This window comes from Salmo trutta, chromosome 10 (genome assembly GCF_901001165.1).
Source record: "Salmo trutta chromosome 10, fSalTru1.1, whole genome shotgun sequence".
NCBI lineage: Eukaryota > Metazoa > Chordata > Actinopteri > Salmoniformes > Salmonidae > Salmo > Salmo trutta.
This window is the reverse complement of record NC_042966.1, coordinates 22,353,383-22,375,427: the sequence shown is the minus strand read 5'-3', so window position 1 is coordinate 22,375,427 and position 22,045 is coordinate 22,353,383. Positions and strand designations below refer to the sequence as shown.

The window sequence follows — 22,045 nt, the reverse complement described above, 5'->3', positions numbered from 1 at the left end:
TAAACGACCAATGGGAGAGTCCCTAGACGACTGTCAGTTAGGGCCCCCCCCCCCAAGGAAGGAATGGGGCTGAGAAAGAAAATGGCCAAGGGGTGAGGATTGGAGGGGATACAGTGGTTCCACAGCAAGATGAATGGTCAGGGGTTACTATAGGCCAACTTACACTAGTGTACTGTCTGTGAGGCAGAAGCCATGGGAAGGATGCCTTCTGTTCCACAGTACTGCACAGTAATGTACTTTGATTTAAATCATGCACCGCCAAAACTGCACACAAATGTATCAGACAAGAGGTGACAGACTAGAATCAACATAAAACTATTGTATGAAACAAACTATGAAATAAAGTTGGAGCAGATCACATACTAATATAGGTGTTTTATTGGAGTTCAACGCATGCATGAGTCAAACAATATAGCTAGATAAACTCAGGAAACAGCAGCAGCCTGCACACAAGAACATAAAAGTCCCTTTGTTTTACCATACACACATATTCTTTCTAAGAGCAGGCTTTGAGGTGACCACCTGGCAAGCTAATATTTATATTTGCCTTAATTATACATGATCATGTATACAACCATAGTTCCACTGAGCAAACAAGACCAATATCAAGCTATACATTTTATACTACGCATATTGGATTGCACACACAGCAATATATTTTTACTCCTCCAATACATCAAATGTATAGGGCTACTGTCTCAGAGCAGGGCAACACTTGTACGCGCACACTTTAAGTATTTCCATTCAGAGAGATGGGAAAACCTTTTAATAATGTGCAATGTCAACACTTCTATCAAAGAGTCTTTCAGAAGCGAGGTCCTTTTTCTGGCGCCTATGTTGTTTATCAATGTACTGCTGGTTCATCTAACCATTGAAAATGTTTTAACTCAATAGGGTTCTTTGCTTACAGTTACAAACAAACCAATCACAGAGTGGACACTTGTCATAAATAGTGACATTAAAAGTTACTGTAGAGTGAAATTCATCTGGATACATTTACATCATTTTTAACATTGAATCAGCATAAGAAATGATCAAACTCCATAAAACAGCAACAAAACATGTTTAACACACAATTAACATGAAAAACCCTAATCTCTCCCATAAAGAAGTTAATGTCATTCTGCTTTTGTACAATAAAACTATTTCAAAAACAGAGATCAGAAGAAAATCCTAAATAAATTACTCCAACACTTCTGTCAATATTTTGCAACATTTTCCATTGATTACAGATATGTTAAATATACCAACCCACAACTAGATATTTTAACAAAATAAGGGTAGAATAAGGTCGTGAGTGACTGTCAAGTGTTACATTGTTTTAAACTCATTGTGATTGTATGAAACAGCATGTGTATTATCATCAAGAAAGAGAATAAAGATCTCGGTTTGCAATACTCAATGTTCTTGCTCATACTAGCAAGTAGTGTTACCGTTTCTGAAAACATGAATGTCACTTCTTCTAAATGGTGAGTCTCTCACTCAGCCCATCCCTCTTTTCAGCACAGTCACCGTTTTGATCAGTGGATTAGCCCACTGAGCTAACTGGCTAGCGTCGCAGTGATGTGCCAGAACAGCTAGCAAGCCAACGAGAGACAAGAACAGGACATGGTACATAAGAGTCCAGGTGATTAAGCAATAAAATAAAACAACCTTTGACGCTCCAACCAGAGACCAAACAGATCCCCTTTTCCTATATTCCCTTCATGGTATTCATAACCATCCCTTCTATAGGTTCATTCTTTCACGTCCCCTTTGTAAAACGTTGGTCCATAAATGAAGTTATTATTCAATACCAGACATACAATGTTCCATCTGTTCAGTTTGTAGTGAAGACTACTAAAACAGGGCTTTAACAAGAAACGGTTATCTTTCTCAGACTGACTGATACAGTATTATGTCTGACTGAATCTTACAGTATGATACGGTAGTGCATCCACTATGGATGTGACGCCATCATGCTCAGGTCACATGACTACATCTAGACTATGCTTTCCCAGCAGCACTGTACCTGTACTGGTCCTTCAGCATATGGATAAACAGAAAATCATTGTCAGGTAGATGGTACTACTTATTTGTTAAGCTAAACATAACACCGCATTTAACATAACAGTGCATTTTCTTAGGTGATGTTAATTATTTAGTTGTCTCACTCTAAAAAACATAAAATGGAAATTCATCATCTGAAAATAAATCAGAAATCGTATATATCTCCAAAATATCATTCTAGAATTCTAAGCTGGTAAAATAAATCAATCTCTAAAGGCGTAGATAAGATGAGAGCATCAATCCCTAGAAATACTTCATCCCTTGAAAGCAAAATGCCCTGTAGTGTAATTCTGTAGTGGAAAAATCACATTTCCATTTTTCCACTTCCCTTTCCTGTTGATACCCTTTTTGGGTAAAGGCTGTGAAATGTTATATCCAGGTAGACATACTGTAACAGGCTCCAATGCCCTCATAACAGATCTCCCGTCTTCCACCATTTCTTTCCCTTATTCTGCTTGATTGAATATACACACAGCGATTCTACATGTCATTATGCTACAGTTATACTAACAAAGCCACACTCAAAACCATGAAGTTAAATTGATGAAACGAGACAACCAGTCAGGAGACAACAGAAAATATAGACTAGGAATTAAACGCATAGTAAAAACATACAATGATCCAGCATATTCCCCATGAATATATCTCATATTTTAACGCTACCTGCCCCCATCTGACCTACAATAAAAAAGGATAACAATAATTGTACCTAGTTTTCATTGAATTCCCTTTGACGACCCTTCAAGGGATTGAAGGGTGGATGGATCTGATAATGCATGCAGTAGAGAAGGGGACGACAGGATAGGGATGGCTTCTTGCTGCCATAACGGAGCAGAATATGGGTAGTACTGTAGGTTGGGTATGTCTCATATTACCCTTCAGAAGACCAGCCCCGGGACAGAGTGAGCTGCTGGTTTAAAAAGATGGCCACTGTTGTTGATACTACACAGTTCTTCAGAGGCGGGAGACTGTTCCAAACCATCAACTGGTAGATAAGGAATGTTGATTATGGAATAACGTGGCGGTCTTCTCCCGAATGAAGCTGGTTTCTTTCTGAAAGAGGGGGGGGATATCAAAATCGAGGGTTCCCTTTGTAGTGTAGTAAATCAATGCGTTTCTGGGTAGTAGAGGGTTAGTTTTGAAGGTAGAGAGATCCAGAGGGGGAGGATGAGAAAATGTGTGTGCTTGTCACAGATAAAAGTCTGGGGACTGAGGTCGTTGGCCAGGTCAGAAGTTAAGGTTAAAAGGTCTCCTAAGCGAGGGGTTTTCAAACCTCTCCTCTGGGACCCGCAGTTGTTCCATGCATTTGAACTATTCAAGAGCTAACACACCTGGTTCAACCTGTCAACTAACTATCAAGCCCTTGATTAGGTGAATCAACTGAGCTAGTTCCGGGCTACAACTAAACTGTGGAACGTCTGGGAGTCCCCGAGGAGAGGTTTGAAAACCACTGTACTAAGCAAACAGGGCATCATCTGGTCTTTCAGCCTTCTTCTTGAGTGAGCCTGTAGTTGCACCAGGGTCACCACTAGGGGGCGAGGGGAGGCTGGGCACCGTCTCTGCTGCCTTCGCCCGCTCCTCCAGAAACTTGTCAAACTCTAGAAGTGGAGGAAGAGAGGGATCAGAGGAGAAGAGGTAAGCATATTACACATGCTAGCCAGAGGTGAATCATGTTTCCTACCTTCACTGGTCACCCCCTCTTCTCCCTCATCTCCTTGCTGTTGAGGAAGTGAAACAAAGTTACACATTTGTCCCTCACTGACCAAAGTGTGGAAACTATTTTAAGGACAATCCGAACTTACACAACCACCCTCACCATAAATCCATTTATGTTAGAGAAGTTCAATAAATACAAAGTATTACCACATTCTTACATCAAATGAATTAAGAAAAAACAACCATGCACCAAAGAGGACAGAAACCCTTCAATACTGAAGTCATTTGTTCAAGCCAGGACACACCGTTAGTATTGAAGACTACACAGGAAGCTACAATGGATCAGACACGTGATTGGTCAAGGATGAGGAAATGTGTTGAAGGACAAAGAAAGTGGAATGTGTTACAATTAGATTTCTGAAGAACAAGCAGTCCAAAAATTGAGGGATGCAACAGGAATAAAGGAGAAGAGAAAAGAAAAGGCAGAATAAAATCATGATGGTCTCACCAAGTCGGTACACAGCCACTCCTCTATGTCATCCATGACAGAGGATTGGCCAACGGGAATCTACAGGGCAACATCATGGACAAACAGTGCAAAAATAAAATAAAAAAAACAAAAATCCCAAAGAAAATGAAACAAAATGGCAGAGAAAACAAAGAAAATCAACTTAAATATAATTGAAATATAATGCAAAAAGGAATACTAGAAACTCAAACAACGAATAAAAATGCTAACAGACCATTGCATTTGATAAAATGATACAAAGACCTCTGCCATTGATCGATGCCATGAAGAAGTACCAATGGCACACATGAAACAGAGCCATGTGAAGGCTTTACAATGCCATGCAGTGACAGTGAATATGAAGAGGCAACATCTTGAAGGCTGTATGAAACTCTGTGGGTGTGGGATGGACATGCACTAGATGAGACTAGTCTGAGTTAGTGTAAGCTTTGGAAGATTGGTTATAGAGGAGGCCAACAGCGCACCCCACACACACACACCACGGCCAAGCATTGTGGAAAATAAGGTATTGCCCATAGGGCTGACCCCATTTAGTTGACTGGTCGATTGTTTGGTCGATAGGCTGTTTGTTGGCCAATAGAGATTTTGTTGTTGATCGGTCGCAAATTGATTTTTTTTTAGGGCACACGAGAAACCTGTGATTCACGCCCGTCTCAGTGAGTGGACTAATCCATTGTGCAGGCTGTGGGGATGGCACAATCCATCACTAAGACATACTGTATGTGCTACTGAAATGATGCAACACTAATAAAAGATTGTATAACAAATGTATTTTCCGAATTGTTTGGCTTATTACGAAACATTTGCCATACATTCCCTTTCATTTAACTGTGTATCCGTCTGATTTCTTTGCAGACGGCACACACAAATGATCCTAATTGTAGCCTACGGTACGTTTAGACCAGAAGAGTTGCCTTTGCTTGACAACTCTTCGCTCCAAAAGATTGGCTGCTTTGTGGGCGTGAACCTATTCAAGTAAGTAAGTAAACACATTTTGAAAATGTACAATTTCTTTTTTTAACTGGTGTGTTATTAGCTAGCTGGCTAGCTACAGCAGGCCACTGTGTAAGGCTAATGAGCTACTTGTTAGCTAGCTAGCCAACATTCCATACTATAGCTAAGTGAAATATCATCAGCTAGTTAGCTTCATATTACACTGAACAAAAATATAAAAACGCATCAGCTCAAGAAGCTGATTATACAGCATGATCATTACACGAGTGCACCTTGTGCTGGGGACAATAAAAGGCCACTCTAAAATGTGCAGTTTTGTCACAACACAATGCCCCAGATATAGCTCAAGTTGAGGGAGCGTGCAATCGGCATGCTGACTGCAGGAATGTCCACCAGAGCTGATGCAAGAGAATTTAATGTTCATGTTTACCATAAGCCGCCGCCAACGTCATTTTAGAAAATTTGGCAGTGCATCCAACCGGCCTCACAAATGCAGACCACGTGTAACCATGCCAGTCCAGGACCTCCACATCCGGCTTCTTCTCCTGCGGGATCATCTAAGACCAGCGACCCAGACAGCTGATGAAACTGTGGGCTTGTAAACCCGAAGGATTTCTGCACAAACTGTCAGAAACCATCTAAGAGAAGCTCATCTGTATGCTTTCCTTCCTCACCAGGGTCTTGAGCCGACTGCAGTTTGGAGTCGTAACCGACTTCAGTGGGTAAATGCTCACCTTCGATGGCCACTGGCACACTGGAGAAGTGTGCTCTTCACAGATGAATCCCGGTTTCAACTGTACTGGGCAGATAGCGTGTTTGGCGTCGTGTGGGCGAGCGGTTTGCTGATGTCAACGTTGTGAACACTTTGCCCCATGGTGGCGGTGGGGTTATGGTATTTGCAGGCATAAGCTACAAACAAAACACAATTACATTTTAAATCAATGGTAATTTGAATATACAGTGGGTAACGTCAGACAGGGCCAGTGTCTCCCGACCCCTCCTGTCTCAGTATTTATGCTGCAATAGTTTGTGTGTCAGGGGGGGCTAGGGTCAGTCTGTTATATCTGGAGTATTTCTCCTGTCTTCTCCGGTGTGAACTCCCTCTCTCTCGCTCTCTCCCCAGCAGGAGCAGTAGAGATACTCTGAATGATTGGCTATGAAAAGCCAACTGACATTTACGCCTGAGGTGCTGACCTGTTGCACCCTCTACAACCACTGTGATTATTATTTGACCCTGCTGGTCATCTATGAACATCTTGGCCACGTTCTGTTATAAATCGCCACCCGGCACAGCCAGAAGAGGACTGGCCACCCCTCATAGCCTGGTTCCTCTAGGTTTCTTCCTAGGTTCTGGCCTTTCTATGGAGTTTTTCCTAGTCACCGTGCTTCTACACCTGCATTGCTTCCTGTTTGGGGTTTTAGGCTGGGTTTCTGTATACAGCACTTTGTGATATCAGCTGATGTAAGAAGGGCTTTTGTAAATACATTTGAGATACTGTGATGAGATCCTGAGGCCCATTATCGTGCCATTCATCCACTGCCATCACCATGTTTCAGCATGATAATGCACGGCACAATGTCGTAAGGATCGGTACACAATTCCTGGAAGCTGAAAATGTTCTTCCATGGCCTGCATACTCAGACATGTTTGGGATGCTCTGGATCAACAGCGTGTTCCAGTTCCCGCCAATATCCAGAAACTTTGCACAGCCATTGAAGAGGAGTGGGACAACATTCCACAGGCCACAATTAACAGCCTGATCAACTCTATGCGAAGGAGACGCGCCACACTGCATGAGGCAAATGGTCACACCAGATACCGACTGGTTTTCTGATCCACATCCCTACCTTTTTTATAAGGTATCTGTGATCAACAGATGCATCTTTCTCTTCCCAGTCATGTGAAATCCATGACTTTTTTTAAATGCCCAATTTCCTTTTCATATAACACAGTAAAATCTTCTAAATTGTTTCATGTTGCGTTTATATTTTTGTTCAGTGTAGCTTGTTATCTTGATGTAGGCCTATTTATCATTGTAAATTAGACTCATGTTCCAAATAGATTTGTAGATAACAGCAATTGAAGAGGGTGAATTTATTTCCTGCTCCATCTGTCAGAAAAGGGAGTAGGTGTACTAGTTAGATAAAGCAGGTTGTAGGATGACAAAAATATTCTCCAGTTTTAGGCCCTAGAGAGGAAAAATATGAAGACAGATAATATCCAGTGCTTAATTATAATAAAATGAAACCTGTTTCTTTGAGAGCTGTGAAGACCTGTCTGCAGATGAAGCTGTATTTATTAAAATAACCCCATTAGCTGCTGCTAAGGTCACAGCTACTCTTCCTGGGGTCCAGCAACATTAAGGCAGTTATATACAATAAAATATTACACTTAACACAACAGGGGTGTTCCCTCAGGCCACTACTATCACATATCTACAATGAATGTCCCAAGAGACTGCTTGCACATCCTTGTATGCCATTGTGTACTTACGTAAGCAAAATGTTGTATACAATACAAAACATACTACAGCAGGCCAATCCTTCTGCAAGAGGTATGCAGACTGCTGTTCCAGCCCAGCACTAACACACCTGATTTAAGTTATCAAACCTAATGAGTTGATAATCAAATGTATCATTGCTGGGCTGGACTAGAAGTCTGCTCACCCAGTAGATCAGGGATCAGAGGAGCATGGTTGGCCCCCTCGCGTATGGACTTTTTTTTCACCAAGTAATTATGCTTTCGTAATAGCCAACTTACTAAGATGTCTAACATATACAAATAAGTTAGATTGTACATTTTGATTCATTGAAGTGATGTGTTCAAACTTGTTTTAATTGTTAACTTAAAATATTATTCAAGATGAACTATTTTCAATGTTCATTCATCACAGATCACAATTCTGCAAAAACAATTGTCTAATATGTCTGTGTTGCTTTCTCAAATGAACATTACCTTTGTGTCCAGTTGTGAGCTCTCCAAATAATTGTTATTTGATTGTCACCGTCTCAGGATATCAGCCATGTGAACCCATTATGCAGCCTATCATAATGGCATGCATCACCAATGCAGCCATAGGCCTACAGTATGATGGCATAACTGGCCTAACGGGTATGTGCAATCAATGTGCCCATTGTCATTGTACATCTGAAGCAGAGAACAGCTAAACTCAGTTTCCATATTGACGAGATCGATAATGCATATGAGGCTAAGCGTAAGCAAGATTTCCTACATGATTTTTATGACAAAATTGTTAGGTGCAAATACAACCCTTGCATTCTAGGTACAGTACATATTTTAAATTTTTTAAAGCTGGCTATTTTTAGGCTAATTAAAAATGTCAAAAGAAAAAATGTTGCAATTCTACCTCGTTTACTTGCCGAGAATGATTTTAGAACACAGAGACAAAAATCAGAATATCAATGGCATGGAGGATTGCAGAGATGATGTTGATCAAATCAAATTTAAAATGTGTCACATGCACCAAAGACAACAGGTGTAGACCTTACAGTGAAATGCTTACTTACATGGTGGGTCAAGAGAATTGCAAAGCTACAATTTCCTTTACCCATTCATGTGAATGTAGGCCTATTTATTTTACAGGAAGTAAGCTATAATTATCAACGTCATTAGACAATGAAAGAGCCAGAAGATAATGAGAATCATAATGTTAAAATACCATAATCCAATTAGTAGCATATTACATGGGAAATACAAGCTTAGTGCATAACTTACAATGTTATAATTTCTGTTACTGGTGATTTCTATCCTTTGGTGGGAAATTTCACAATTTGGTGACTTTGATCATAGTTTTGATGTCTAGGTTGCTTCATGTTCATAGCTAGCTAGCAGCACAAGCAAACATGTGCAAATCTCTTCACCCACCAACAGCAAAAATCTCTGCAATCCTCCTCCATGCCATTGACCTTATGATTTTGTCTCTGCATTCTAGCAAAGCAAAATCATATAGAACTGGAAAACCTGACACAGCAATGATTGACGTTCCTCCATCTGTTTTGGTTGTGCTTGTCTGGAACTAATGACAGGTGGAACTGTTCCATAAAAAGGAAGATTTAAGCAAATATCTGCCCCTCACCTGATTGGTTAACAGCAGCGGTGGCCGCGTATAGTTTGCATAAAGTAGAGCTGAACTTTCTATCGCACCACTAGCAGGGTTCACGCCGCTCACCTTCCCACAATCCCCTGTGCATCGCTCCGCGTGCTCCCGTTAAATGAATGGGGGCGGAACTTCGTCTGGCGAATTCCGAAGCGGTGTAAACCCTACCAGTACATACCGTAGCTACTTCATACTCTCATCAGGCCAAACTAAGACATGTCGAAAAGGTCTGTAGTATGGCAGCATTTCATTGTAGTAATGGATGACGCCAAAAAAGTGGAATGCAAACTCTGCAAACAGCGGTTTGCTTACCATAGTTCGACAACGAATATGACATATCACTTGAAAACAGTAAGTTAGCCTACTTTGTTTTTCTAGTTGCATGCTAAAACATCGACAGGGTTTATATGCATGTGAACATCTCCAAATAATGTAATAACAATGGTATACATAATTCATTCGAATGTAGGCCTACTTAAAATGTTAAACTTCGTGTATTTATAGGCGCATCCCCAGTACAGCACGAGCGCCTCAGCTGCTAGCTCAGGTTTAACCCAAACCAACTTGGACCAGAATTCCCCAATCTCAGAAAAAAGAAAGAGAGAGATAACCGATGGTATTGTGGACTTCATTGCCTTGGACATGCGGCCCGTTAACCTGATAGAGGGCGTGGGATTTAAGGACATGATGAAAATCTTGGAGCCTGGTTACACTGTTCCCAAGAGAGAGACTGTTATGCATGCTCTGACAGCGAAATATGAGAACACAAAAGAGAAGGTTTTGGAGTCTATCAAAAATAGCCAGGCAGTAAGTTTTACAACCGACATGTGGACCTCACTGAGAATGGAGTCTTACATGACCGTAACTGCCCATTTCATTACGGAGGCCTGGGGACTGCAGTGTCTTGTGCTGGAGACAAAGCAAATGGAGGAGAATCACACCGCCGCCACCATTGCGCAGAGACTTGGCGAAGTGGCCGATAAATACGACATCCCAGGATGTAAAAGGGTCGCTGTAGTACACGACAACGCCGCAAACATGGTTGTGTGTGCAGATATACTGGGGCGGGAGGAGAAATGGGCAGGCGTTAAAGGAATCAGATGTGCTGGACACACCTTACAGCTGTGCATCAACGCCACTCTCAATCAAGACCCCATCTGTCGCACTGTGGCTGCAGCCAGACACCTTGTGGCTCATTTTAAGAAGCGAACAAAAGCCAGAAAGGGACTAAAGGAGAAACAAAAAGAACAAAAGGTGGTTGAACATGTCCTGATCCAAGACGTTTCCATGAGGTGGAATTCTTCTCAGACCATGTTAGCGCGTCTGATAGAACAGAGATGGCCTGTAACAGCAGTGCTCTCCGACCCCAACTACACTGGGAAAAATGAACGCAACCTTGATCTCACCCCAGCGCAATGGAACATGGCAGAGGACATTTCAAATGTGCTGAAGCCCATTGTCACCCTGACTGAGCTGCAGTCCGAGGAGGAAAATGCGTCCTTATCTGCAACCATACCCATGCTGGCCAACCTCAAACGCCGCCACTTGGCACCAGTGGAGGACGACAGCCCCACCACTAAGAGTCTTAAAACAAGGCTGGTGGAGGAATCTGACAAACGATGGCAGGTCAAAGACCGACTTTTTGAGAGTAGTATATACGTCCAAGCAGCAGTCGTAGACCCCCGCTTCAAGCTGCTTTCGTTCCTTGACGACGCAAAACGGGACGTAGCCTACATCAACGTGTCCCAGCTGGCCGACCGGTTGAGCGCTGAGGGAGACAGAGACAGCTCTACACCCACGGATGAAGACGTACCCGCACCAAAAAGAAAGAAAACGGACAAGGAGCGGGAGATTGATATGCTAATGTGTGGAGATGAGGGAGAGAAGGAGTTTCAGGGGGATAGCAAAAAAGAAGTTAAGTATTATCTCCAAGATAGAACGAAAGTCGACGCTGGACCACTAGCTTGGTGGGGTAAAAATGAGGACAGGTATCCGAAGCTGGCCAGAGCAGCGAAATACCTCCTCTCGATTCCGGCGACCTCCACTCCATCAGAACGGATCTTTTCCAAGGCAGGGTTTATATTCAATAAAACGAGGAGCTGCCTTCTGCCCGAAAATGTTGACAAGCTGGTGTTCCTGTCGCATAACTTGAAAAGATTAGGGAAGTAGGCTATTAAGCGGCAGCCCAAGTCTGTAAGTAGGATAGTCCGATACAGCTGACAGATAGAGAAGATGAAGCTATTATGCTAAATGTTTGGAATATCCTGTTTATTTTTGTAGCCTAGGCCAATACAAGCCATTTTATATGTTCAGCATTAGAGTTTAAGCTGATGTTGATACAATTTGGAGCTACAACTTGCTCTTTATTTTGTTATTCATGCATTTTATTCATAATTAAACATTTACTGTTCAACTCTTGATTGAAGACTAGGCCTGCTGCTCTTCATTATTTTAATTAAGCACAATTTAAAAATTGTTATGACCTTAATTGGATATTTCCATATTTGAGAGAGAGAGTGATAAGCTTAGCTTTTGTTAACCTAGGCTACTGTAGGTATACTTCAGATTGTTAAGTACCATGATAAAGACATTAGAAAGTTGTTACCTGGTTGTAGTAAAAACAATAACGCCCCTGTGGTGTATAATCAGAGGTCCAGGCAGACAAAATATGAAATGTTCATTTCTAGTGACTTGAGAAAGACATGGGCAAATTTACAAGGCTTTAGATGGGCCTTGCAGAGTTGCATCTACTATGCATGGTACAGTCCAATCTGTTTTAGGGCCATGGCCATTCATACTGTACTGCACACCAGTGTGACATACATGTTCAATTAAACAACCATTTTGTACTCCCTCTGCTACTGTATGAGTAAATCTCACTTCCCATGTCAGGTTGTTACTACTGCTGCTCTACGTACTGTATGGGTTGAAACTAAAACATAATATTTTCAACTTAGTAACCAGCAACATGCACAGTTAAACTGATTTATATATAAAAAGTAGGCATGAAAGGTCAAACAAAAGTTCATCAAGCTCCACTCTACAAAAGTATCACAAAATATGGCTGCCTCTCTCCTGCATGATATGAACACATGAAAGACACCCTCGAGACCATTGGAGGGGGGGGGGGGGGGGGGGGAGATATTTCACAAAAATCTGAACTCATGAGAGGCTAAAGTAGCTCTCTGGTTTGTGTACCGACATCCATACCCACACCTGGAGTCAGAGCTGGCCCTAGCCTTCTGGGGGCCCTCCCCACCTTTGTAATTCAACCATGATAAGTAGTAAGTTTAGATAGCTGGCTAGACAATTTTACCAATAATAAAAAAAAGAAAGAAATGTAGCTCACATGGGCTAATTGAGTGACTATCAGTGACTGAAAGAGGAAAAACTACTGATACACAACCACATTTCAAAATTGCACTGTGTATTCTACTCCAACTCTCAAAAGTAAGTTGAGCCCCCGACTGAGTTATTAAAATGTTTATTTGACTTGCTTCTAACATTAAGGGGGCATGTCCCTCAATGTCCCCATCTAAAGTTCTAAGGAAAGGGGAATGGAACAATAATCAAATCAACATCAAATGGTATTCTCTCATTTGAGCAGCCTTTTCCTGACATGGCAAACATGTCTGTGTAGCACACAGTTCCCCACTCCTCTGCCACAGGTGTGTGGAACTGGCTCATTAGGAGTGCTGTTGTGGGTGTGGTGCGCGGCCGATGCAGTGGCCCTCCAAGATGCTCACTGAAGATATAGTTCAGCTCTTTCTCCAGCGTTGGATAGCGGTTGCTGTCCACCGTTCTGAAAGAACCTTCAGTGCGCCGTTGAATTGGGTCGCGAACAGGTTCTTGATCTCTGGCTCCCGCTTTCATAATTTTTGTTTGGATTATTTCAACAGTGTGCTTAAAGCATCAGACAAGCTCAGTGCATATAGTTAGTTTTCTTAAAACACATAGGGTGTGTCTATGTATGGAAAAACGCACATTTAAAATAGTTCCACCAATCGATTGGTCGGTTGATTAAGTTTATTATATACATCAAAAAAAAAATTAACGTCAGGGACAGCCTTTCCGACAGTTTAACAGCACATTGAATGTAAAAGTTAAACGTCATCCTTAGTGATGTTAGGGGCGGCAGGTAGCCTAGTGGTTAGAGCATTGGGACAGTAACCGAAAGGTTGCTAGATTGAATCCCCAAGCTGACATTCAGCTCCTGAACAAGGCCGTCATTGTAAATAAGAATTTGTTCTTAATGGACTTGCCTAGTTAAATATTTTTTTTAAATAAATAATACACTTCTAAAAAGGTTGGCCAGCCAGTACTCACCCCTCCTGCAGGCTGCTGCCTGACTTCCAGAAGAGGCAGCCCAATCCCACATACAGCATTAAGGTCCTCTAGAGGAGCTCTGCCAGGAGAGAGCTAGTGTTCAATGACCAGACAAACACAACATTCAGATAGAAATGTATTGTGTGGAACATATCATTATGTGGAACATATCATTATCAGTCTTGTAGAATAGAGAATTGTGTATGCTCTACCCATTACAAGCCTAGGAGGTAAGGGCTAGTCTCTGAATGGGATACCAAGTGTGATGCGTTCTTACGTCACGAGTGTCTCGGTGGTCAGAGGCAGAGCTCCAGTCCTCGTCTGGGCGAACATGTCAAAGTCGTCCTGAGGCTTACAGCTGGGCAGAGAGCTCAGAGTGCTGCTCACACTGTCACCCACATCTGAGGCACAACAAAAGGACATCAGTTATATTGTTCAGACATAATAAAATATGAATTGCATGTGTTAAGAACATGTTATATTGCTGAATGACCTGGTATATAGGTCAAAGAACAAATTAAATCAGCACTCTTACAGTAGATTTGTCTTTTACTAAATAGACTTGGATGGGGTGTATGTACAGTAACAGTCCAGGGAACATACCAAGGCCGGCTAGCCGAGAGGCCAGGGAGGCAGGTGATGAAGGCCGTGCAGCGGGGGCGGTGTAGAAAGGGGGCAGGCTGGACGGGGGAGTGGTGGTGACCATGTTGCTGACGACAGCAGGCGAGCCAGGGCCCAGGTCTATCAGGTTGTCCTCTGTAGCCTCACTGAGGACCTGCAAACCAGAGATATGAGAATGAGTGTGAGAGTCAAATCAAAATCAAATTTTATTAGTCACGTGCCAAATACAACAGGTGTAGACCTTACAGTGAAATGCTTACTTACGAGCCCCTAACCAACAATGCAGTTTAACAAAAACACAGATAAGAATAATAGATAAAAGTAACAAAAGTAATTAAAGAGCAGCAGTAAAATAACAATAGTGAGACTATATACAAGGGGGTACTGATACAGAGTCAATGTGCGAGGGCAACAGTTAGTTGAGGTAATATGTACATGTAGGTAGTTATTAAAGTGACTATGCATAGATGACAACAGAGTAGCGGTGGTGTAAAGGGGGAGGGATACTGCAAATAATCTGGGTAGCCATTTGACTAGATGTTCAGGAGTCTTGTGGCTTGGGGGTAGAATATGTTTAGAAGCCTCTTGGACCTAGACTTGGCGCTCCGTGCGGTAGCAGAGAAAACAGTCTGACTAGGGTGTCTGGAGTCTGACAATTTTTAGGGCCTTCCTCTGACACCGCCTGGTATAGAGGTCCTGGATGGCAGGAAGCTTGACCCCTGGGCCGTTCACACTACCCTCTGTAGTGCCTTGTGGTCGGGGGCCAAGCAGTTGCCATACCAGGCAGTGATGCAACCAGTCAGGATGCGCTCGATGGTGCCGCTGTAGAACCTTTTGAGGATCTGAGGACCCATGACAAATCCAAATCTTTTCAGTCTCGAGGGGGAATAGGTTTTGTCATGCCCTCTTCATGACTGTCGTGGTGTGCTTGGACACGTTGAAGAGAATGAAAGACCACTTTTAGGAGTCCACTCCAAACCAACTGCCAATTACATTTCCCATTATAGTCACTACAACAAACAAAGCGACGAACTAGTCGCGAAGGGGAGGGGGATTACACAAAAAGGGCCCGACACCTGGCATTTGTTTTGTTCATCAATTTGACCAACAGCAAAATGATTAGCTAGAACAGAAAGGTTCAGGCAAATAAAGCACATACGAATGTGAGAGGTCAAGGAAAATCCTAGGTTAGCTGGAGAAAAGCATGAATATGCCCATGAATGAGGAACAGTTGTAGTTTGTGGGAGTTTTGGTTAAGGGGGTAGGTACTCAGCCAGAAACAGTAAGTAAGAGAAATGCAATAAGATTTGATTGTGGTGAAGAATGAGCTGTTGTGTGCCTCTATGATTTGTGTGCAGCGCCTAGTTACCACAGCAACAAACTTTGCACTGGGTGTCGTTTTTTCTTTTGGCTGTGTAAGAGAACCTTGAGAAAGATGGGTGGTTGTGGGGTAGGGGGCATCTTTAGACATTAGGTAGATGTTGCCCCTTAGGCACAGATCTACGATCAGCTTAACCATACAGGGAGGAAAAATCTAAACTGATCTTAGATCAATGTCTAGTGGCAACTGCATCATACTCCTAGCTTTAGACCGTCTCTGGGTCAGTTACTGAGGGGGCTGTGCAGTTAAAACATGCCATATGGAGCAGATGGGATATACAGGGTCAATATCATTCATTGATGTTTTAACAGTGTCACTTGGTGTCCAAATACATGTGACATACTAATTATGGGGGTGACTTTCATACTTGCCTGTTTTAGCTAGCCATAAAGAAAAAAATACCATTAACATGCCTGGGCAACACGCCACAGTCAGCATGGGCATGATATTAACGGTACGGACAGCGACAGATGATCTAACATGCCTTAGCCTACATCTCTAGACAGAACAGTCGGTCTTTTAGTCAGACTCAACGACGTTACAGAATGAAAACATTTGTAAGAAACAGGCATGCTATGGAAGACAAAGTATCAAGCAGAGATAGGAATAATATGATGCAAAGTATCAAATAGGAATAACATTATGCATTTGCATGCGTCAACCATGTACAAATAAGGAAGTGATGTCCTAGTTTGTGTTTGTGGGGGTTACTGCCTATGGCCGTCACTGCTAACTCACCCCATTGTTGATACCCTGAGATGCTCTGCCTGACCGGAACCTCTCATACCTGAGAGAAAAATGAAAACAACATATCAAAATAACTGCTTGTTCATAACGACTGTGTTACATGAAGTCATCCATGCCTCTCATAGGAGAAAGGTGTTATTTGAGACAAATGTTAGCCATCGCTCAGTGATGAGAGATGTTAGTGTATGTGTGGGAGCTAGCCTACCTGTCGTAGCGTAGGAAGATGTTGTTGAGGTCGTCGTTGACGTGCAGTAGCTCCTCTGTGACCTCCTCGTTAGACACACAGGAGATGAGCTCCACTATCCTCTGCTGCATGGCCCGGCATGTCCGGTTCAGCTCCTACAAACAGCACACAGGTTTACACACAGCAGCATTACCCAGTCTGACATTAACTGTATAAAGGGCTAGACCCGGAGTTGTCAGAGATCTGAAAGGATCTGATGGCATTAGTGCTTTCATTGTGTACCAACTGCAGAAAACGGAAACTACCTGTACCAACATTGAAAGCATTCTCTCTAGTGGCCTGTGGGAATACCCTTTTCTGTCAATCATCTTTCCTGTTTGTCAAGAAACCAGACCCTATAAATGAAGTAACAATACCAGGGTCGAAGCTGACGTCATACAGAGAAAGGGGGTTGGAGTCTAACCTGCAGGAGCTCGTGGTCCGAGGGGTCCTCCTGTCCAGGAACCATCTCTGTCAGCATCTCTGACATCACCTTGGTGTTGCCACGCACGATATCCAGCTCACTGCGCAGCCGGCAGATCTGGACAGCAGAGGGAATAACATGCCAACTCCTCTCAGATCCATCTCCTTCAACCTTAGAATGCAAGCTATCCAGAACATTTTAAAAGCCTTTTCACAAATCTGTGAAGGGAACAGATCTTGCAACTGTAATGGCTATTCACTGACTCAGTACCTGTTCAGGTGAGGGGTTGATAGACCCAGAGGCGCCGAGGTTGGGGACCTGAGGGGTGGAATAGGTGGGAGGGACAGATGCTGCAAAGGGTGGGGCGGAGACAGCATGGAGAGGAGGCTGCTGGTGGGGGATAGGCTGGGCTGGGGGAGGGGCGGTGGCCTTCAGTGTGGGTTGGTTCACCTCAGAGCCAGTCGACAGCTTTAAATGAGAAAATAAATAAACATAACAAAATAGCAGATGGATTCTCATACTCAATATAGAGTAAGGAAATGCATGCAAATGGATGTGACAGTCCTACTCGTTGAGGAGTGTGGATTGGAGACAGGGTCTCCAGGTCAGACATGGGGAACTCGATGCCTTTCCTCTTCAGCTCCTCATAGATATGGACCACACCCGTCAGGTCTGGACTACTCCTGAACGCGTCAGCCCACGCCTGGGAGACGGGTCGAATGAGAAAGACAAACGTTATCTTAACCTTGTCATGTCTGTCAGTGCTTTATTCAGGTAGCCCTTTACACTTGTACCCATATACGGGTTGAAAATGGCAGATTTTCACACCGATAAACGCCTTAATTGGAACACAGTGGCTGCACAGTAAAATGCTACACATGATGTCAGAGCTCTGGCTCTGTGCTTCACAGGGAAAGGCTGTAAATTAAAGAAGACTATGTATTTTGAAAGAGACAAAGACAAAGAGTGCTTTGATGTCATAAAAGCAAGCAAAACACCCATGAGTCCAAATGTGCACTCCACATTTCCATATTATAAAACTCATGTCATAGTGTCAACGTTTATGATCACTATGTTTGATGTAATTACAAGATATGACGTCACCCTGGGTTGTTCTGAACAGAATTAGTCTGTCTATTGTGAAGAAAATTTGCCACGATACACACACCTCAATACACTCATGACTCATTTCAATGCGCAGTAAAATAATGAGCCGTTTCCTGAATTGCATTGTGAAAGCCCAACACCGTAACATTGTATAACTTAGCTAGTCATGTTCACAATAGAACAGGCTTTCAAATGCTGCCCACCTGAACCAGATTTACAATGGACAGTTTTTTTGGATTGCATAAACAATTGTGTGATGGCGGGGATGCAAAGTGTGCTTGGTCCATTTCCTCAAGTGCACAGCTGGGGGGGAGGGGGGGGGGGGTGCGCATTATAGTTTAAGACTTTTCTTTGAGTCATAAGTGCATTTAAATGACTTAGGAACTGTGCACACTTGAGGTGAGGTGTGTGACCAACTGGAAACACCAGTTAGTCCGCTCGCTCAGACCCTTGTTATTTAGTTGTCTTATGTTGCACCTATACGTCATTTTCCTGGAATATTCTTATGTTACAGAATGTATCCAGAGTATTTTCAGATTTTGATGTCAACAAATGATGCGAAAAGTACAGTAACGTAAAATGCAACTAAAAATCAACAGTTTGGATTCAGTCTTGTGTCAGGTGAACTGTTGTCCTCACCTTTGGTCTAATAATTTTTCCAGAATCTCCTAACTATTAAATCGCTACCATGGTTATGCATATGCTTTTCATTTTTCTAGAAGAAACATTTTAATTTATCCCTATTCATACATGTGTAGAGAATTAACTGGTCAAAGTATTTAGGTCAAGGGTGTCACAAATTACATTTACACTACCACAAAAGCTCTTATTGGCTGAGCTAGGAAGCATGTGAGCATCTTGGGTGTATCATTACACATTCATCCTTGTGAGAAAACAGTGTCGCGTTTGTAATAACACTTGCATGTGGTCTGGTGAAAACCATTAAAGTTCCAGCAACAGCCGCCATCTTAGTGGGAAACTAGAGGCCACCGGAGGCAATCGGCCAGGGTTACCTAAGATCCCCATGGTAACCAGAGAACACCTGGCTGCAGGTAGCACAACACCTGAGGCTCTGCCTGAAGAACACTGGATCCCCCAGGGCTGCAGCCACAGGCAACCAACACCTTTCTCTCCTCAACTAGCTCATACAGAGAAGTACAATATTCTCTGAAAGCACTTCCATCTATTTGCTCAAGGACAAACTATCATCATCATCTCCTAACACAACTCTGTCAGAATACTTTAAAAAAGTGGTTTATCAATAAAAGCGTCTTCAATTAGCTTTATCACCAAAGTTGTCACAAATAAATAAAAACATGTCATGCATAAACTCTCTCCCATAAGTGTGTGCTCCCTTACCTGGATCAGGGCGAGCACTTTGTCTTGTACGATAGTGGGAGGGTTGTTTTTGGGGGAGATGATTTTTACAAGCACGCCGTCTATGAAGTCTCTGCTGGTGACAAGGGCATGAAAACGATGACCGCAGTTCTTCACACATGTCTCCAGGACGGTCAGTGCCAGCATCACCTCCCTGTAGTTCTTGTTCCCGTTCAGCCTCTTCTTCATTGCCCTGATGGCATCCTTGGGCCTGCAGCATCAAACCGCAAAGAACAGGGTCAGATTGGGAGAAGACAGACACACATGATAACTAAAACATACCATCTACTACAGCGTTGTAACTGCACCACCAAGCATCATTTCGCCATTTTGACTGAAATAATGTTATTAATACTTTAAAGGATTTACTAAAAATGGTCTAGGCTACACTATAATGCAGATACATCATTAACAGTGGTAGGTGTGGCCTTCCCTTGAATTCCTGATACAGAGGGCTTTAACAAACTGATGTCATATTATGAGATAAACTGGGAGTAGGGGTAAATCCACCTTCCCTAATTTAACACCCACTTATCAAACAGAAAATGGACTTCAACACTTTTACAAACAAGTTTAATGGACCAGATAGCTATCCAAGCCCTAGATAGTAGGCCAGCACTTGGATCAAATCCATTATTGCTTCTGATAAGAGGCAAGGCAAACTGAGCAAGAGACCTTCACAGAGAAAGTGTGGCCATATTCACATGTAAAGTCACTACAGACAAATTATCAAGTCCATGTCACACAGCTCCAGAATAGGTCTAAAGTGTGTTTTTTAATTCACATAATTCATTAGCCTAGTTAATGCACTTTTCTACTCACCCATCCTCGGTTTCATTGATGATGTCACATATTTCCATATTGAGGGCCCAGTCCTCACTCTGAAGGGAGCCATCAGTGGCTCTCTCTAAAGACAGAACATTCAATTCCCTCTCGTCAGAGCAGTAGAAAATTGTAATTTGAAAACAATATCCTTTTCATGATTGCAATGATCACACATGCTAACTTATTAGCTAGCCAATTAGCTCAGTCACAGCAACGCTATACTAATTTAGCTAGCTAACTAACTTAAGTTAGTTACCCAGTCATGTACTGGGTAGGCTTGCTATGCCCCCCATGCCTTGGGTTCTCGAGAGCTGGCTAGCTAATTTAGCAGTGGTCCAGCTGTCAAATACATGACATACATGGTTCATTCGAATAGCTAGCCAGCCACATACAAACAGTTATCGCGACCAGATACAGACAGTAACGTTAGCTAGTTAAACTTAAGTAGCGAGTGTAAATGAATAAGGTGCAACAAACGGAATATGCCCACCACGACCTAGCAAGATTACCACGAACTATTGCTTATGCTTAAATTGATGAATATATAACTAGTTAACAACATATTTATTGGCAATTATCTGAAGCTAACCAGCTTGGAAATAACCAAAATGAATGCTAGTCAACTGGTTAGCTACGCGTATGGGTCGATAGCCAATGAAGTTAGCTAAGTAAGAATGAAATGTCATGACGATTCAAAAATGTGAAACACGATTATCTACAGATTCCTTTCAATTACAGTTTGTTTAACTTACCAATACAATGTCCCACCGGAGTACTATATGGATTTCCCAAAAGGAACTCCATCTTGATCGACAACAAACAATTTGTACGAGTCAGTTAATGGCAAAGGAACAGTAAGCCCCGCCTATCAAGCAATTTCATTGGCAGAGACATCCAGTATGTCAATCTGATTGGGCAGCATAAACGTCGATCATTACATTGCAGACCATTGTAAATAATGGCAACCATCACTGCATTCATGAATCTAAAACAGGACTACATGAAGAAAAACGAGATAAAAAAATGTAATGGTGAAAAAATGTTTGTGTCTTATTTCCAATATGGTTATGTAAACAGTAGATTTTACAATCTGGCAGTGCACACAATCCAAAGTATGTTTACATAGAAAACTTCTCATATCCACAAGTGATTTTACATTAGGATTTCAAAATGTTTGCTTTCAAAAATAACAGAACAGTGTTTCCATGTGTCATTTTTATTCTAATGCATTTAGGGTTTGATTCAAAGTGGTTTGACAAAAACCTGGTGATGTATGTAACAGCTGTGCATGTAACAATAAACATGTTTTAGTCAGGTTGACCCATTGATAGATGACATTTCTACTGAAGCAACAGAAAAACTAAGTCAGCTTTGCTACAAGCTACTAAGCATAATAGTGTGAGTGAGAGAGACATCTGGGCTGAGACAGGGGGAACAAGGAATTAACATTCCTCCCCTGAAGGGACAACACTCACTGTTTCCATAGAAACATGCAATGTTCCCAAAAGTCACTGATGACTGAGAAAGTGATTCAAAACACAAACTGTAGAAGAGATGGCCATCATAATACTTGCCTGCTGCCAAGTTGTACTTTATAGGGAAGGAGTGTCAGAGAAGACTGTTCCTCTTTACTGACATTTAATTACACAGATCTCTCTTTCTCTAAAAGCCAACTGACATTTACTCCTGAGGTGCTGACCAGTTGCAC

The 22,045-nt window shown here is 42.3% G+C and overlaps 2 protein-coding genes across 3 annotated transcripts; one reads left to right on the top strand and one right to left on the bottom strand.

Moving 5' to 3' along the window:
- Window positions 1-357: 357 nt before the first annotated feature.
- Window positions 358-21,197, bottom strand: tom1l2b (target of myb1 like 2 membrane trafficking protein b). 2 transcript variants are annotated; one of them, XM_029764942.1, is made up of 14 exons: window positions 21,090-21,197; window positions 20,335-20,419; window positions 19,495-19,723; window positions 17,597-17,731; window positions 17,299-17,496; window positions 17,029-17,145; window positions 16,587-16,720; window positions 16,373-16,421; window positions 14,236-14,407; window positions 13,910-14,033; window positions 13,633-13,711; window positions 4,214-4,273; window positions 3,731-3,767; window positions 358-3,647 (listed from the first exon to the last, which is right to left on the bottom strand). In XM_029764942.1, exons 1-14 carry the CDS (start codon window positions 21,139-21,141, stop codon window positions 3,505-3,507), a joined length of 1,614 nt encoding a protein of 537 aa, XP_029620802.1. In that variant the 5' UTR covers window positions 21,142-21,197; the 3' UTR covers window positions 358-3,504. The 2 variants fall into 2 exon arrangements, with proteins under 2 accessions (XP_029620802.1, XP_029620803.1); XM_029764943.1 differs by lacking the exon at window positions 4,214-4,273.
- Window positions 9,400-11,731, top strand: LOC115201369 (zinc finger BED domain-containing protein 1). The gene is made up of 2 exons (XM_029764941.1): window positions 9,400-9,657; window positions 9,811-11,731. Exons 1-2 carry the CDS (start codon window positions 9,523-9,525, stop codon window positions 11,473-11,475), a joined length of 1,800 nt encoding a protein of 599 aa, XP_029620801.1. The 5' UTR covers window positions 9,400-9,522; the 3' UTR covers window positions 11,476-11,731.
- Window positions 21,198-22,045: the final 848 nt, after the last annotated feature.

What these genes read in the sequence shown, in the direction of transcription:
- LOC115201369 (XM_029764941.1), top strand. Translation starts at nt 9,523, where the DNA reads ATGTCGAAAAGGTCTGTAGTATGGCAGCATTTCATTGTAGTAATGGAT. An exon ending in TGACATATCACTTGAAAACA is followed by an intron (nt 9,658 to 9,810) that starts GTAAGTTAGCCT and finishes GTGTATTTATAG; the next exon opens with GCGCATCCCCAGTACAGCAC.
- tom1l2b (XM_029764942.1), bottom strand. Translation starts at nt 21,141, where the DNA reads ATGGAGTTCCTTTTGGGAAATCCATATAGTACTCCGGTGGGACATTGT. An exon ending in AAGTGCTCGCCCTGATCCAG is followed by an intron (nt 17,732 to 19,494) that starts GTAAGGGAGCAC and finishes CCCGTCTCCCAG; the next exon opens with GCGTGGGCTGACGCGTTCAG. An exon ending in CGGACCACGAGCTCCTGCAG is followed by an intron (nt 16,721 to 17,028) that starts GTTAGACTCCAA and finishes TGCTGTTTGTAG; the next exon opens with GAGCTGAACCGGACATGCCG.